The 19,206-nt window shown below is 35.7% G+C and overlaps 1 protein-coding gene across 3 annotated transcripts in view; it reads left to right on the forward strand.

Moving 5' to 3' along the window:
* LOC126735697 (S phase cyclin A-associated protein in the endoplasmic reticulum) overlaps nt 1-9,036 on the forward strand; it is a 206,783-nt gene extending 197,747 nt beyond the window's left edge. For all 3 annotated transcript variants that reach the window (XM_050439761.1, XM_050439763.1, XM_050439762.1), the window contains 2 exons: nt 3,904-4,074; nt 4,133-9,036. In XM_050439761.1, coding sequence (XP_050295718.1) covers nt 3,904-4,074; nt 4,133-4,222 — 261 coding nt within the window. In that variant the 3' untranslated portion in view covers nt 4,223-9,036. The remainder of the gene's footprint in view (nt 1-3,903; nt 4,075-4,132) is intronic.
* Nucleotides 9,037-19,206: the final 10,170 nt, after the last annotated feature.

A 19,206-nucleotide genomic window follows, 5' to 3' on the forward strand; every position in this document is an offset into this window, starting at 1 on the left:
TTGGTCAGAAGACCAAGTTCTAAATTTGATAGAGCTTATAAGGGAACATTCAAATATATGAATCCCGAAAATGAAGCTTATAAAAACAAAAATAAACGAACTGACGCATTCAATATTATAGCGACCGTTCTAGAACTATCCCGAGAAGAAATTGAGAGGAAATGGAAAGTTCTGCAAACCCAGTTTAGACGGGAATGTGCAAAAAGCGTCACAAAATCTGGCCAAGGAACAAATGAATTATACGTGTCCCGTTGGTTTGGATATAAACATTTAATGTTTTTAAAAGACAAGAATACACCAAAACATACAAGAGATACTCAAGAACAAGTAAGTAAACTTTTTTATTTCTTTATAATGAAACATATTATTTTATTCCATTCTGTCTTGCCAAGGCACTCTTCCATGGCCTAAAAAATAATGTGCAAATTCTTCTCGAACTTCCTGTGCTACCTGGTTGATTTTCTACCATTTCTATTTAATTTCATAAATGTAGATGAAGGTTCTGGTTCGTTTCGTCAAGATCCATGAACCAAAATGTCCGTTGAAACATCTTCATTGTCATAGGTTCCAGGGGGAGCATAACAGCCCATGATTGTTTTAGTATTTTGTAAAAAATTATGTAAGTAGCAACATGTAAGAACAATTATTTCAGCAGTAGTAGGTTGCAAAAGCAAGGGCTTTCGCAAAACTCGAAATACAGACGACATAACGCCAAAAGCATTTTCCACTACTCGTCTTGCTCGCGATAATCTGTAATTAAATGAGCGTTGGAACGTCCCCTTCAAATGTTCGCCGGGAAATGGTTTCATCAGGTTCTCCTGTAGAGGAAACGCATCGTCGCAAACAAATACAAAAGGTGTTGTTCCGTCCTGTTGTCCTGGCAGGAGTTTTTCAGCTGGTAAATTTAGAAAAAAGTCCCATCATTTAGTTTTCTCGCGAAAAGTGTATTTTTAAAAACACCACCATCTGAAATTCGTCCTTGACATCCGACGTTTACGTATAAAAATCGATACTTTGCATCTACTACTGCCATAAGGACAATACTGAAAGTGCCCTTGTAATTATAATATTCGCTTCACTTCTAAAGGGGCATTGTAGTACGACGTGTTTACCGTCAATGGCTCCTAAGCATTGAGGAAAATTCCATAAGTTTTCATAGTCATCGGAAATTTTGAGTCACTCTTCAGGTGAATCTGGTAACTGAAAAAAAAACATTTAAAAAAAGGATATCCAACTAAGGCCGCAATTGTTCATTAAGTTCCCTATGACCTCCCAACATCTAAATATGTACTCTGCATATTATTATTACACCCATAGTATAGGCATGTATACTTTGTTTTAGGACTTGGAAAACACGCAATACGAGGATTCATCAGAAACCATCCTTACTGAAGGTTCCTCAAGCATTCTTCAATAACAGCAAGCAGAAACACCTCATGACACAGTGAAGCAGTTGGCAACAATAACAAAGAACAGTTCTGGAAAGCAGTTAAACCCTTCGGATCCTCATAATATTGGAATAGAATCAGAACCGTCACAACGAGACACCGTAAGGCAGTTGGTTCCAGTAGGAAAAAAAAGCGTCGGGAAAGCGCCCAAATTTGTCTGGTCCTCAAATGGATGAAGCTTTTAAATCAATAAAAACACTTACAGAAAATCGAAGAGTAAGGGGGATAGCTATGAAGTATATGGGGAATACGTGGCAAATCAATTAAGAACGTATGATGCATTTGTTCGAGCTGATGTAGAACATAAAATTAATTGCGTTCTCCATGATGCTGATATGCGAATACTTTATCATTCACACGGGCTGTTTACTCCAAGAACAACGAATTTGCCACTACCAACTGTATCACCTGTAACAAGTTCGCTCTCTTACGCACCAGCTCCATCTCCTTATTATACATCAACAAACATTCAACATCCTTCTGATCAAGATAGTCCAAATGAACATAGCTTTATTGACGCCCTAATTGGATCCCAAGCGGATAACTCTACGGACATTCCATAAAAACTATATTACGTTCTTATATGTTTTTGTTTGATTAAATAAGGAAAAAAGAATTTGTTTTCTTTTCTTACCTGAATATGATCTGCCAATGCTTCTATAAGGGCTTCGCAAGTTTCAGGAACTATAGTACCAATTAGCTGTTTAGAAATTTGAAATAGATACATTAGACTGACATATGAATCTTCAGTGGCTAAAAACCTTAAAGCTATCATTAATCTTGTTTTCACGCATATGGCTTCCCGAAAGTTTGTATTTTTTTTGCAATTTTGGGTTCAATCATAACGATAAGACTCAAATGCGGTTGCATTAACTCGAGTAAAGTTTTTGAACAGCATTTGGTCTTTGGTTTTCTGTTTGCGAATATACTTCTTTGCCACCACCGTCGCTTTCTGCAGTTACGCGATTTTTTAATTTTCATTAATAAAAACGTGCACCATGCGAGTAAAGCATCGTCTTCGTCGCACATTTTGGCTCGACTGATCGAACTTTTCAGCAACAAGGTTCGCCGATGTTTTCCAACAATCATCGACGTTTGTTTGCCAACAGTTGATCAACTCTTGCTCAACAGTTGTTCAGCTGTTGCTCAACAATGTTTGCTTAGTCTGTTCCCGCCTTTACGCAGACAATTTTTCTGTTAAGTAATTCGTTACTTACTAATCTGCCTTTGAGAATGCATTAATATCTGCTTGTAGTTGCATCACGCTCACGTCACCTGCGGCTCTTATTTAAATGATGTGTTGTCAAATGCGCCCAACTTCCTGAAGTTGGTGTTTTTTAAATCTGGACACCAAAGTAAAAAACCACTGTGAAATTAATATAACAATAAGGTATTCCTCTATTTTGCGAGATGTAAGTTGCTTCCAAGAATCTTCTTTTCTTCCAATATTGCTTCTTGCATAAAATATTTGCTTTTGTCCAATGACCAAGCGTGTTCTGCTGTTCCTGATGTGGAAATATTTGCTGGATTCGAACAGAAAGATTGAGAAGTTGTATCTTGCTTTTGTTTGAGGAGGCTTTTTTAAAAAATAATCTGTATCAGAAGCACAAACTTGGTTTAGAAAAACAAATGTCTCAGATTTTTTTACAAGTTTTACAAGTCATTATATTAGCTTGACTCATTTCGGAAATTTTGACCATTCGTTGCTTCGGAAAATATTTACCATCTGATGTTATGTACTATCAAGATGATAGCAGTCATCAAAGAAAAAAAGAATATCCTAAAGGAAAAATGATTACATTTTAAAATGTGAAACCCTTCATGCGACAAGATGGTCTTCTTAGTCTTAAAAGTTAAATACTAGATATTTACGTAATTTTAGTAAGTTAGACGAGTTATTTCCATAAAAGGGAAAACATAAGATAAATGAGGTCATATAACTGATGCCCGAGTCAAGAGAAGATAAATGATCAGATCATAATCTAATCATTTGTTTTATGCTTGATCATTTATTTTCACCCTTTGAGCTCGTTTCAATCGGTAGCTCCAACGTAAAAAAACACTGTAAAAGTAACAAAATTTCGCAATAAAAAAAGCAAACAATATTCTAAAAAACAGTACAGTAAATTAAAATTTTGCTTATTAAAATGTTAGCGCAAATTAAATGATACTTTTGATGGAATTTTTTTCTACCCTATATGAAGGGGATTTAAAATTATTGCTACGAAGTGTCTTATTTTCGCGACCATCATCGACTTTTTTTCTTATGGGCACTTAAGCAAGAGCCTGTATTTTCAAGGGAACCTTTTTGGTAGAGAGACTAGTTTTACTGAAAGAGACTCATCAGTTTTCATGTAAAACTACAATAGTTAATGTTCAGGCTTACTGTTGCCACTAAACTTTTATTATTTTAACCAATAATATTTCATTTCTAATAATATCCGTTTCTTTCCAGATGCTGCTAGTTAGCGGTCAGGCTCCGTCGGTGCTGCAACAATTATGTTCGTTACCGTTTCCTTACTTTTCTGTGGAGAAGCTCTCAAGTGTGCTCTATCCGACCTTATTAGCTTGCTGTGTAAATAACCAGCACACTACCGCTATTTTGAAACAAGAGCTGTCTTATGACGTAAGTATATAATTATAAGACCATAATATAACAGAGCTGTAGCAATTTCTTTTTACAGCTTCTAGAAAACTTTAGAAATTCCGAAACAGGAAAAGCCCTCAGACTGATACAACTATTAAACGCCAAAAAACCCAAGATTAAGAATTAGATTTATCGAATTCACCATTCGCATTATGTGTGCAATTATCTTATAAAAAAGCGGACAACACATATAGGGCCGTAATATATGTATTAATAGAAGTTAATCATAATGCGCACTTATTTTTTTGATAAAATTATGTTTTATAACTCCTAAAATATAAAATTAGATACAGCCACATATTTCATAAGTTTTAGATGATATAAGGGAGGGTGGTGAACTTAAAAACATTTTTATAATAGATTAACTGAGGACGAAACTAAATTTTAAATGAATGCTGGGGGTATATCATTACAAATACCAGTCAGTTTATATATAGTAATCTCGTATTATTACTGCCGTTTTATATACTTAAGAAGTGTTTCAATAAGAACTTCAATTCTCAGTCATTACACAACTTGTAAGAAATGCCAGTTTAAACATTTTGTGCATAGTTTTCTGTCAATATTTTTTTGAGAACTATTTATCAAATTGAGAGAAGCATTAACCAACTGGTATAATGATTCTCGTGGCCAAATGTATATGCTGTTCCTCTCTTAGTGAGTGGCTTTCTTGTCTGAGTTGGGAAGAAAGGGTCGTAGTATTTTTTGAATAGACTTTTTTTATAATTTCCAGCTGATTTTCTAGTTAACAGAGATTTTTTAAGGTATGCAAGTCCATCATTTTACCATAAATTGTATTCATGTTTAATGAGATTTACGAGATTTATCGTACTAGTTCACTTCTTAAATCATGGGAGTAAGAGACAATTTGTTCTAACGAATGGAAGTCTCATTAGCTATGATCTGGTATCAATCCAAGATCAGCCCAATTCAATGTTCTCGTTAGATTTTTCACCACATAATTGTCCATTACTCATTTTCTTTTAGTTTGCTTGAAATTAGTTGTGAATTTACTATAGAGAAGTTCTTATTAACTACTGCCGATCATTTATCTGTTGTTTTAGTTTTTAAATCTAGTCTCTAGTATCAGCCTTATATAGTTTTTTTCTTTTAATATCAACTAGTTAAGCTGTTTTTATTTAAATATTATCGACTTATCGTTCTCCACTTAACCACCTTTGCATTCTCATATTTCACATCCTACTATCCAAGCGTGATATTGCTGTATCAGTAGTAAAAGGCAGTGGCATAAGTTCTGCCTGACAGGCTTCTTTTTCCTTTCCTTCTTCTTTTTTCTTCTTTCTCTTCATATACAGCGTCCTTTTTTAGCTGCCTTAAAATTGCCTTTATGCTTTCCATATTTGAAAGAATTTCTCCAGAATCTATTTTGTTAGTCTCGAATCCGCGACTTTACCCTGAAGTATGGGTCTAAATCCACATTTTCAGTTTTTTCCTGTATCTTTATTCTTTTTTTTTTGTACTGGGACCCAATATCACCTAAAGCTGGACAAACAAAAGTTGTACACTCGACCTAACGCAACTCGCTTTTTCTTCTTCCAACTAAGATATCAACATTTCTACCTGGGACATTTTCTTAGGTTAGTTCCTCTTTTAGGTTGTTTAGTTTTAGACTCTTTTCCTTTTACTTTGTTTTTTTTTTCATTTATTTTCTTCCCAGTATCATTAATTGATCAGCTCTAGGACTAACAACCACTGGTTAAGTTATTATTTTTAGTCTTTTATTCAGATTTTTCTTTTATTGTTCTTTAGATAGTATTTTTATGATACATTTTCTTCCTGGTGTCATTAATTAGTCATGTGTGTCATGCCTATTCAGAATAGTTGAACTTAAGGGCCATTCTTATATGGTACCGACAACTTAGCAATTTTATTATTTGAGCTTATTTGTACTCAAAGTGTCCTTATCTTTGCAGTTGGATATTGTTGAGAATTTAAGTTCTTAGTGATTCACACAAATAATAATGATACACACAAATTAAGCAATGATGCCAATTCATTTAGAAACATTGTTTGAAATATTGTTTTTAGGTTTAAAGAGAATATTAATAAATGTAATAGAAGTCATGAGTGAGCTTATTCTCTGCATCAAAGATTTTAAATGTGAGGAAATGGATTAGATTGATTAGGGGAACATGGGGAAAGACGGGGCCGCTAAGCATTTATATAAATAAAAATGTAACAATACAATAAAAAAATAACGTTTATTCTAAAATCTCTTTTATTAACATCCATAACTGTCTTGGCGTAAAAATAATTAACTTATCTTACACCAAAAAATAAAAAAACCCAATTTTCTTTACAAAGGAAATTTGAAATTTGCCGCGTGCCCGGGGTAAGATGGGGGTAACGAGTTCAAAACGAAAAATAATCACATATATGGCAGATATCTAAACAGTCATCTTCTACTCCGGCGCAAGAATTGTGGCACCACTTTTGACATATATGACAAGCTATCCATCCTTCAGCGGACCCCACATACCTATCACCACAGTATAAACATTCGGTGTCGTCTTCGGCTGTATTCTCTGAAGCAGCATTTGTCCTTTAGTTTTATTTTTGACCTGTGTTTTCTTTTTAACCACTTATTGCTTTTTTTTCTATCGGAACTGGAAGTTTTTAGATCTTCAAGTTCTCTTTTATACGGCGTTGACGTAAGGATGGCCGTCTTGCCTCGATGGCAATTATTTTTTCTGGCTTTTATTTCTAGAGTAGGAACAGGCATTATCTGAGCTGGAGAACAGTTTTCAAAGCTGGTACTTAAGTCACGGCAAACATTTTCTGTAAAATTCGAGGAAACTCTTTTAGGTGGCGTGGCTTGCCTCTGGGGTTTTATGTAACGGACTATGAGATAATGTGGCAAGCTTACTCAAAGGGCAATTATCTTCATCATCTGAGCTTTGGTAGCCGGAAGATGTGAGATGATGTGGGCCTGATAGCTGGTAGATAGCTAAACATCATCACTAGAACTTATGGTTGAGTGATTACTAGGAATAGCAACCGGAATTAAATTCTTAGTTAAGTTTGGCTGATTTTTTTCATGGATGATAGAGGGAAGACCATCTTTATTTGCATTTGCTTGTGATTGAGGAACTTGCTCATCCTCCGTCAGGCTTATGTTTGTTGTTTCTGCAGCAAGAAAATCGGCATCTGTAAAGTTCTCAGAGTTGAATGGCCATATGCCGCATTTCCGAAATTTGTTAATCGCTGTAGACATAGTGGCAGCTTGTATGAAAGCTTTACCAAAAATTTCGCTAATTTGGAACATGTTAATAACTACCTGGATTAGATCTAAGCCATGCTGTTGCAGCTTGGTCATAATATACACTAAAGGCTTCATAAAAGAAACATCTAACGGCTGAAGCCGATGAGTGCAGAGAGGTGGGAAGCAGATTATAATCACACCGTTTTCTCTAGCAACGTCTATAAGTTCGATGTTCTTTGTGTGCATAGAGTGACCGTCAAGTAAAAGTAGCACTGGGTTGTTTTTAGTTGCTCCACTGAATTGGACGAAAGCTTTGAACCATGAGACAAATATGTCTGTTGTCATCCATCCACTGGCATTGCAATGAAAAGTTGTTCCTGGTGCCGAGTTATTCATTAATTCGGCTTTCATCCGTTTCCGAGGAAACATTAGCATCGGGGGCATATAATTCCCTGCTACGCTAACACAAATCTCGACCGTAACTATTTGTCCTCGTTCAGCTGAGGATAGCGACCCAACTTGCTTCCTACCCTTGCGTGAAATTATCTTTGACCTTGTTTTTGAAACCGAAGAGACTCCCGTTTCATCATAGTTATAAATCCTATCCTTTTATAGGCGAATATAACCAACAAATTTTTTTGTGAAAAGATTCTTCTATACAGGTACACTGCAGTAGGAATAATAAGTTTCACTTTAACTTCCTGCACACTTTATGGCAAGCGATATAATATGCCATAAAATAAGATCAACCAAAGGTCAAAATGATAAATTGGCTGTAACTCGAGCAGACGCGCACCGTCTCGGATGCACTGAGTGCGGGTATTGTCCGGATATGTGACTCTAAGCAATAAAGGTGGTCACACACTTTTAGGTTTTGATGTAATCGGGATACCCCATCTTACCTCATGATCCCGTCTTGCCCCTAGTTCCCTTACTAATTGTATTCGTGGAACTTAAACTTCCTTCATTGTTGATGGTTTACATCAGTCAATAAAAGAACTCATACTTAATAATTCTAAATCAAAAAAATATGTTGAGGATCCAAATGTGGAAGTTAATATGTTACTGATGGATCAAAGATCTGGATGGGTGAGGCACTGAAATATGTATTCAATGCCAGGTTAATTTAGTTCGTTTCAATGGGCAAATAAATCACAATTCTATGGATATATGCCTAAGGAAAAACTTGACAAAAAACTTACTTTAATAGAAACATCATCATCTGTACAGACAGCCAAGGTCAATTAAAGATAGAGCTTTTGAGCAAGAGCTTGTTAAAAGATGATAAACCACTCACATTATCTTTAAAAGCCTTGCACTTGAAGATGATATTCGTGAGAAAGAATTATTAAGATGATGACGAATTCCTGCTTTAATTTTTAATGTTAGTCTTGATGATACATTTAGTTAAATTCGAAACGTCCATAATACAGTAATAGATTTGACTTTTTGGTACCTTCTACTGATAAATCAGGAAACATCTAATTATTTATAGTTCAAATAAATGTTTCTGTATGGATGCGCCATCTAGCAATCAACTTAAGTTATTAATTTTTTTTCCCGTTAGGAAGCCCTTATCTGTCACATTCACAAATTTATATAATTTACTTTTTGTGATCATGCTTTGTGATTTCTTCCTCTTCTAGCCCTAGAGTGTATTTTTTACTATTTTTATTATCTATATCTATAAACATTAATATAACACAATTTTTGCCAACTCTTATTTGTTTTATTGTCTCCTATCCTTGAACTCGGCCAGTATGCAAATGCATCGATTGATTATCTTGCATGTCAAAAAAATTAATAAAACTTTTAAATCCGATAGCTTTTAGAAAGATTTCCCTCGGGAATACTTTTCAGGTCACGCAACGACTGGAATCTTCGCTGGTTTTCGAAGACTCTTTTTTTTTAAATAAATGTTCGGCATTTTGCCAAGCATGTTTGCAATCAGTTACCTGAAGGGTTTTCTCATCGCTACATCAGTTGCGTACAAAAGGGTGCGTCTGCTATCCACATCGATCCGCCTCCGGTTGTACAGGAAAGGGGTGAAATTAGGCGGAAATTGCTTCGAGGCGGGATTTTCCACCTTTTTTTCGATACTAATGCACTTCCTGCCTTAATGGCATCGCTGTTAATTGCTTGTTTTGTTCACGATCTTATGTCAAACACATTGATCATTTTGTCTTTGGATTGAATGACATTCATTATGCGGCGAATTGAAACAAAAAAGAACCCCCCCGTCTTTAACTTGTATTTCTGCGACCGTAGCCATAAACAAAGATTAGGCACAATTTGGGTAAGTATTTATTTTTTAGTATTTTTTTCCTCAATTTTGTTAATTTTGAACCTATTTCCTGTAGGAAAAAATACATAAGGAAATGTATACTATATGTATTAATTGTAATTTATCTTTTTTATATTCAAAAATCTACAGCAATAAAAGTATTAAGAAATAAAACTACGATCGAATTAGATATATAATAGCAAGAGGTACGCCAAGAAAAATAGAAAAAAAATACCTAGAAAGAGTGGCCGAAGAAAAAAAGAATTAGAGGAAAGTCGAATAAAAAAATAACATGAAGAACGCAAGGCAGGAAAAATAAAGAAAAAAAGGCATACAAGAGTTGTCCGTAAATTAAGGTCTCCAACGAGCTCCCGTCGCGATAGACCAATCCAACTTAATTCTGACAATAGTGCCATATTTCTTACTTTCTCCACCAGCATTCGGGCCAATTCTGAAACAATTAGTCATGGCTTAGCAGCCGTTATCGATAAATGAGAAAATCTTCTGCCAAGTGTGGTTAGATCTCTGTTTAAATTTAAAGGGCCTACCCCAGGAATTCCATAAATTTAGTAGACTGAGGTGTATGGAGAACAATCAAAATAATGGCGTCATTCCAGTTCTCCCAAACGTCAAGAGGTTCCAAGTGAGGTTCAAGCCTAAAAAGAGGTACAGTATTCGTCGCTGCAAGATACTGCGAGACACTAACAAATCTGGGCCGGGCTCTACAAATGAAAAAGAGTGGTCGGCTGACAAAGAGGGTTCGTTTGCATAATGAAGCACCCACCACAACGGATTTAATTGTCAAATTCAGTTATAGGAAATCATCGACTATACAGCCCTGATTAACTGACTCCAGTGACTACTGTTGAATTAAGTTCTCAAGCGACGAAGAGCTGAAGGCAGATGTCTATTCATTCCTGCTCGAACTGGCAAGAGAGTGGTACAACATCAGCAATATTAAGATTTTAGTTTTATGTAACCTGATATTGAGCTCAATGGAAAAAACCAAATGAATAATTGCCATAGCATATTTTGTAACAAGTCTGAAATAAAATGGATGTTTTAAACATGTTTTAGCCTATCAATTTTGTTTTAACGGCTGCAGATATCTTATTTCATGGTTTATAGCCTGACTCTTAGTTGGACCCACCGTATAAAAGTTCAAACCAGTGACGGAATAAATATTCTCGAACTGATTACAGAATAAAGCTATTCATTATTAAAAAATATATCAGAATGCATATATTTCTAAAATCAAATAGTATATTCATATAGTTTAAGGTCCTGAAGTAGGATTCTTAGATGGCAACACAGGTAGCTAAACCGAAACAATCGCGAAAATATATATTTTTGAGGGGCGGTGTTACTTTCATATTGTAGTATTTTTCCCGTCCATTAGGTGTGAATTAAAAAAATCGAAAATAGTCAACGTATTTACACACTTCACTACAAAAACTCGATCACTCACAACTACTAGAGATATTTATTTTTACTATATATATTGACAACTATTTAAATCTCGCGCCACTATTTCGAACTTTACTTCACTGAACTAACAACTGACTACTATCGGCGATGAGGGTCCTCATATCTTGGGAAGAACGCTGGTCAGGAAGATGCCTGTTAAACTTCGAGATGCTGTGTGGTGTACCACTTGTGTCATTCCGGGATGACGGAGAATCAGCCGGCTTTTCAGTGCTTACAATACCGTTACACTGCCCCTTCCCTAAGCTCATTTCGTCCCGAAAGACCTGAAGACCACTACATGGTGCAAATTACCCTTCAGTCTAGGTTATCGAGTCCGCATGCGAGTTTGGGAATTGCTAAGCTTCTCAGATCCGCGGCAAGCAACTTCTCCTTTAGAAAACACAAAGCGTTTCAAATGTCCTTATAGGTTGACCTCTAATATGACGCCGCTTTGGTAACCAGGTAATAGTGGGGTTCGGCCGACACAGTTCTTGATTTTTTTCCGAACCTTCTACAGAGAACTTCAATAGAAGTTCCAGATGAAGTCTCCAGACATTTGTAAATTCTTACCTATACAATGTGCCAGAGAAAACTCAAACTTCAAACTGCATGGGAAACATAGTTCTCCTTCCATCACTATTCGAGCCAGAGACTTTTATGTGCTTTCATCGATTGTAGATCGACAAGCGAGCAGAAACAAATGAAGAAACCTATCACAGTCTCTTTGGTGGCTAGAGACTACTTTGGCCAGATACCGATTAATGGTCCTATTTATTCATTCCACTATGTAATCTGGCTCCGGACAAAATGCAATAGTTCTCGGTTTCTTGAAGTAGTCCATCACGACTAGGATGTGCTTATTCCCTGCTTCTGACTTGGTACACGGATCCTTTCAAAGGGACTTGACCTACATTGTACTGACGCATCAAGCCTTCTGCTTTCAGCTTGCGGGCCATTACTTGCCGCACATACAACTCATTTCCTGCACCAGTAAGTCTGCCCTGTTATTGACCCAGTAAAATCTTTCCCTTACTTTTTCCAGAGTCTTTGTTACTTTAAGGTGCCCTCCTGACACACCGGAATGGATTTCCTCTAGAAACTTCGCACTCCGACATTTAGGTACAACGATTTGCCTTCTTTCCTCTTAGCCGTCGTAGTCAACCATTTCCTGCCTCAAGAGTGCATCTTTCAAAATGAGAGAGTCCCATTTTACCCGATATGACCTGATATTGGGAGATTACTCGGCAACCTCTTTCCAAGTTGGCTTTTTGATTTATTTTTTCCAGGTTAAGACTATCTGGATATCGGGATCTTCCTATACGTTTCTTATAAAATCACTATTTTGCCGAGTATCATCGACGATGGTGGTTTTTAACAACTGAGCATCTTTCTATACTGCTCGCTGACAATGTTTGCAGTCCTTTGGACATTTTTGCTATGGCTTGCTGAAGACAGGTATATGATCGCTTCTTCGCATCGGCCTTCCTTAGTTTGACGGGAGTGGAACTAGCGCCTTCTAGAGGAGGTCTTTTGACGTGACCTGCTTTGTCACGTTTCCAACATTCTACCTTCTGGTTCTGGCGGCTATGTCCTCCAATTGCCTCCCTAATCACACGATTGAAGGATTCCTCAAAGTCTGGAACCACTTGCCGAACACGAGCCTGGCTCCTGTTCGAATTCTCAGCTGCTTTGAATTCAAGGACTCATGTTAGTGTATCTAGTATCTTCGTTGAATGTGCATTTTAACATCGCGAAGTCTATCCAAGACTGCTTGGGCTACAAAACGTAGCATGATCGTTTTCTGGACATGTCAATATGGCAGTCTAACCAAACGTGTAATATCGGCTTCAAATTTGTGCAAGAACTCCCCTGATTTTTGACACCGATTTTTCAGCTGTGTATGATAGACATGTTCAATAACGCATCTCCAAATGCCTCACTAGATGGTCGACACTTCTTGTTCTTCTGGGGAGATTCTTTGCAGCATCGCAGCAGCATCTCTCAAGGCCAATGTAGAGGCAGTGGCCTTCTCCCTGGATGACCAACCATTTGCTTTTGCAGCTGCTTCAAACTGACGCTGATAAATATTCCAGGATGCGGTAACATCAGATTGAAGCGTATCAGCTCAACAGATTCCGTATTGCCACAAAGTTGGTTCCTATTGTCCGCTACTGAAGGTTTACAGCGCAGCTCACTGATAGTGTTGACGTCCAATGTTGAAACTTTCTTTCGGACTTCCTGGATTCTATCCTCCATTAATAAAAGAATTTCTTCTTTAAATTGCATCTTGTATTCTAAAATCTTTTTCTTCATCCTGACAAAATTTTCTTTTAGCTCAGATTTTAAATTGGCAATATTTTCCAGAATCTTTTCTTCCCACCTTGTATATTTCTCTCTTAGTGTGGTACAGCTTTCTTCTAGTCTTGCAGAATTTTTCAGCAACAATTATTATTTAATTTCATCAATGTCCAGTTGACTAAGATCCAATTCACACCCCAAATTACACCAATGTAACGTTTCCCCATTCGTTACCTGTGAATTAAAGCAATCGAAAATAGTTAACTAATTTATTTACACACTACGAAAATGTGATTACTCACGGTTACTAGAGATATTTATTTTTATTGTATTTATTTACAACTATTTAGTTGTAATCTAGTTGTAAAATAAAGATTTAAATAAATTATGCGCCAATATTCCGAACTTTACTTCACTGAACTGACAACTGACTACTTACTCTTGGCGATGCGGCTTCTCATATACTTAGCAAAAATAATATTTAAAGGAAGCGAACGTAAGCACAATAAACCTAGTAAGAAGATATGTGTTTGGGGGTTTTTCAACATTAAATAACCTCGAAACTCTCCGGTTACCCACTTACTCATCGGAAAATTGTTCTATGCCACCCATGTGTTTATATGAGCCGCAGTGGACATATTAGCTGCAACTATCGAGAGCTGTGGCTCTCGCGATCTATTCAACTTTTAATAAGAAATAGTAATACACATAAATGTTAAACAAAAATAAACATAAATTTTAAAAAAAGGGAGTTAGCACGGAAAGTTTCAAGACTCTATTTACTCGGGTTAAAGTTGTGCCACACAGGTAGCTTATGTTTCCATTTTAGTGTAGATGCTGTATTTTTCTTTCAGAAGTGGAGGCACCAGAGCTGATTACACGAATTGATTTCCAACGGCTTTAAAGGCATCAATGTTATAAAAAAAACTCAAGATGAAATATATGTTATCATTTATGAATTGGACAGTATAATCATTAAATATTATCTGTTTATTTTTTTTGTAACAGAAAAATTACCTATTTCTTATTCAGATAGCTTTGTAAGTATATTCTAAGGTGGCTTTTATTATTTTCCATGCATATTTTACTATTTTTGAATAGGAAAACTGAAAGTGAAAAGTATTGAAAGGCTTTTTTTGACAAATTAGTCACTTAACCTGATAATGCCTATATTGGAGCATAACCAGACCGATAGCTAAAAAAGCACTTTCAAAAGGTATAGTTTAAAAACAGTACGATTTTTTTTGTTTAGTCCATGATATCCTGAATTTCAGCATCTTTCTTGAATCATAAAGCGAACAGTTAAATTAACTATTTCTTTTTCTGTTTTTTTTCAATATTTTATAATTTGCTTACATAATAAAATATTAATCTTCTAAATAGCTATTAATAATTTAACAATCATTTATCAATATATACCTGTAGATTAAGCCAAAATGTTTCATAGCATTTTCCTCTATATTCATTTATAATGCAGTATTACACGAGCGATATTTACATCAAATGAATGTTTAGATAAGCCGATGTCCCTTTGTTATTTATGACCGAAGAACACGAACGCTTTATGACAGGTTCACTAGTCCCAATGCAGCCGACAATAATAATAAATAAATGATGTAATATTTTATCAGTAATGCAATTATTTAATTAGGAAACTTCTTGGTGTAGAAAAATACTTAATATTAACAAAGCTTAATCTTGATCTCGGCCTAAGGCCGGGTATACACGATCCGGTATGAACGGTCCGGCGAAAACGGTCCGGCGCCGGATCGTCACGACAACACATAGGTTTTAATAGAAGACGATACATGGATGCGTCAATGCCGGATCGACGGATCAGCGCCGCAGCTTGCTGCGGCAAGACCGCGCGCCGGATAACCGGATCATCCTGGGCAACACACGTACTTCAATGTATCGCGATATACGTTCCGGTTGTAACGCGCGTTTTTAGTTATTTTCACCCAAATTATTACATTATATATCTTGTTTTAACACAGTCAACAATTCGCCAAATGATTTTTTAGACATTCTGTAATAATTAAAAAACTTATTATGATACTGCCGAATATTTGTATGAAATTTGTCGATTTTTTTCTACACCACTTTCAAAATATGGATGCCTTCAATGTTTTCACGTTATACTGACTCTCGCAAAAAATCTTTTGCTTCAAGACCACAAATAATTCTTGATGAAGAATCTTGCAATGAAAACATTATTTCCCGATGAAAGTCTCGAAGCAATCAAATTTTTGAATTTTTTTTAATACCTATCCGTTTTTAACGCAGTGTGTATCGCGTATATCCTATGCGGTAGAAACGCATCCGTTTCTACCGCATCCGTTGAAACCGGATCGTGTATACCCGCACTTAGTGCGTGTATACACGATCCGGTTTCAACGGATGCGGTAGCGGTAGAAACGCTGCGGTACCGCATTGGTACGACAACACATAGGTTTAAATAGGAGACGATACACGATGCGTTAGCACCGCATCGACGTACCTATTTACCTTTCTACCGCATCCGTTGAAACCGGATCGTGTGTACCCGCACTATATACACACAATATACACAATATATACACAATAAGGGATGCAGTAGAAATGTGACCGGATGCGTTTCTACCGCATGGGATATACAGGAGACACTGCGTTGCAAACGGATATGAACTAAAAAAAATCCAAAATTTAATTGCTTTGAGATTTTCATAGAGAGATAATGTCGTAATTGCTAAGAATTATTTGTGGTCTTGAAGCAGAAGATCTTTTGCGAGCACCAATATAACGTAACCATTGAAGGCATCTAGCATCATCCATCATCCTGTCAAAAAAAATCGACAATTTTAAAGAAATATTCAGCATCCGTTTCTCTGCTTCAAGAAAAAATCTTCTGCTTTAAGACCACAAATAATTCTTAGCAATAAATACATTATCCGTTGAAACCGGATTGTGTATACCCGCAATTAGGTTTCACGATTACAGCCGCTTACCTCGCTTAGTGCAGGTATACACGATCTAGTTTTAAGGGATGCGGTAGAAAGGTAATAATTTAGGTGAAAATGCCTAAAAACGTGCGTTACAACCATTACATTTAAGAACGTGTGTTGGCTAGGACCACCCCGTTGTCCGTTGCTACCGCAGAAAGTTGCGTTTCTCTTCCATAGTTACGGTTAATTCTAAATTTAATATTCTTATTTCTATATATCTTCTATTTTTTTCCAATAACGGACATTGCAAAATATTATTGAAATATTCTACTAACATGCCCACATAAAAAAGTGAATGTATGTGAAAACATTAATCTATGTCATTTGTCAAATAAAGTGATTTAGCGGGTGGGATTTTATGTGTCCGATTTATTTGAAACATTTTGTTTAAAAGTTCCTTTATAACTTTATTTTAATATCTAAAAAATATTATTGTTAGCTTTTGTTAAAGTTCGCTATGGGGCGTTGACTTAGGATTTACTCTATTTGGTAAGTTATTTCAAACACTATATGTATATATAGGGTGACAATTTAAAAATTTGAAATCGCCTTATATTAGTAACGAAAATTTAATAAAAAAACACTGAAAACAATTTCTCTAAAACGAAGGGGGAACTAAAACAGGCATATTATCTTACCCGTATCTGCAACCCCTTGGACAGGGTGAGATATACCCCTAAAATCTTAAATTATGGTCGAGTGACACACATCATCTTGAAACTCTTGAAAAATGTTTTCCAATGATACCATAGAAAGACACGTTTTAGAAAATTCTTCGCTGTTTATCAAGGAAGACAATAAATAAAATCACTATTTTGAAATTTTTATTATTATTTAATTAAATGTCCAAAATTCTTTTTATAGAAACTTTTCAGATATTTTTTATTCTGTTTCTTGCTCCTGCTATATGGCCATTTCAAGTTTTTAAATTGTCACCCTGAATATACTTACGTTATTAAAAGCAAAAAAAAAAGCTGAACAGCTAGTGAAATATGCATTTGGATAACACTACTCAAACTAAAGTTATTGAAAAAAGTGACCATTAGGAAATAAAAATTACAAAAATCGTAAATTCACATTATCTCAATCGAGTTAAGAAACTCGTTTTTAAATGAATATTGGCTTAGAAAATAGCGTGGCTACGCTGGATTACACTTTTATTTACACAGGGCCTTTCACTGGAAACTACGAAACCGATCTATTATGGAAAAATATGCACAGAAAAATTGTAAAAATTGGACACGTTGAAAATTCATTAGACGCACTAGTAAAGTACTTTGATAGTTAAAAAAAACATTTCCGGTAACGCTGGAAGTAGTGATCCACGGCCAATTAATAATAACTAAAATCTTGCACCTGAATTGTAGGTAATAGGCTTTGAAAACAAAAAAAAATTGTTTGTAAACTAATAATAGGTTGAAAGGTTAGAACGATAATTTTGAATGTAATTTAACTTGATTCAAAATGTATTTTACTCATGAAGAGGCTGTTAATTGGTTGAGCTATATATTTTGAAGGTTTTGAAAAGTATGTGATGCGCTATCCAAATCGCAGACATGGAAGACATTTTTTTTGCGCTTAGTGCAACGCTTATATGCTACTGGGAGTATTCATCGACCTGTATATCGTTGACGTCGTACTAATAGCGCCGAAGAAAATATAATTAATGTTCTAGCATATCTACAGTTTGATCTTCACGTTAGCACAAGAACATGTACAAAGTATGATTATTTCATATTGATGCAAATTTCTTTTACTTCCAGGCTACATCTTTATCATCTAGTTTTGCACCAAGCATTGACCCAGCATATGAATGTCGATAGGCGACTTGATTATTTCCATTGGTTTCTGAGCTTGGTTAACGTAAACTTGTAATTGCTATCGAAAATTTTTTGGACAGAAGACGCTACTCTTAGTAGCAATAGTGGGGTAAATTGCCATAATATGTATTATTGATCTGCCGAAAATCCCCACTGGATGCAAGAAGTTCAGCATCAAGGACACTGTAGTATAAACGTATGGAATGGTATAATAGTTGGCATAATTATAGGACCATATTTCTTTGACAAGACTCTAACGGGTAACGTCTTCTTAGAGGTCCTCAGAAACATTGTTTCAATTCAATTCATTCAATTTCATTGAAAGATACAAATCTGGAATTTAGACGCAATATGTTTCTGCAACTCGATGCCTGTCCAGAGTATTTTGCAATAAATGTTCGATAACATCTAAATATAAAGATCGATGGACAGGAAGTGGAAGCTTGTTTTCCTGTCCAGCCAGGTCACCCGACTTGACCGTTTTAAATTTTTACCTATAGGGTAAAAGATCTTGTTTTTCAGTCTAGGCCTACAATCAGGAAAAATATAATCCTCACAATTCAAAATGTGATTCATGTTTGCCTAGAGAGGAAATTGAACATGCCGTTTTATTTACAAGAAAGTTCGTTTAACTTAAAAATCTTTACGGTGCAGGGTGTGGTGGATAGTTTCCGATTAATATTTTGATAGAGGCAACACTATCATACAGGGTGATTCAAAATTGAGTGCAAAGATTTCAAGGGCGTATTTACCAGCCAAAAAAAAGAAGTTTTTTTTTCATAAAAACGTATGTCCTAACTTGTTTCGTTTTCTAGATAATACAGAGTGTAAAAGTTTTTTAATAAAATCGGTCTTTTATCAATTATTCAAAATCCTTTCAGCCGATTTAAATAAAATTTGGTAATAATCTGTGCCTGGCCCTATTGAAACAAGTAAGTAGGGAGCTGTGACCTTTGTTAGCAGTAATTTGTTTTTCTCCACAACCACGACATATTTGTCATTATTGACGTTTTGGTATTTACAGTCGGTTTAGTT

This window comes from Anthonomus grandis, chromosome 4 (genome assembly GCF_022605725.1).
Source record: "Anthonomus grandis grandis chromosome 4, icAntGran1.3, whole genome shotgun sequence".
Taxonomy (NCBI): Eukaryota; Metazoa; Arthropoda; class Insecta; order Coleoptera; family Curculionidae; genus Anthonomus; species Anthonomus grandis.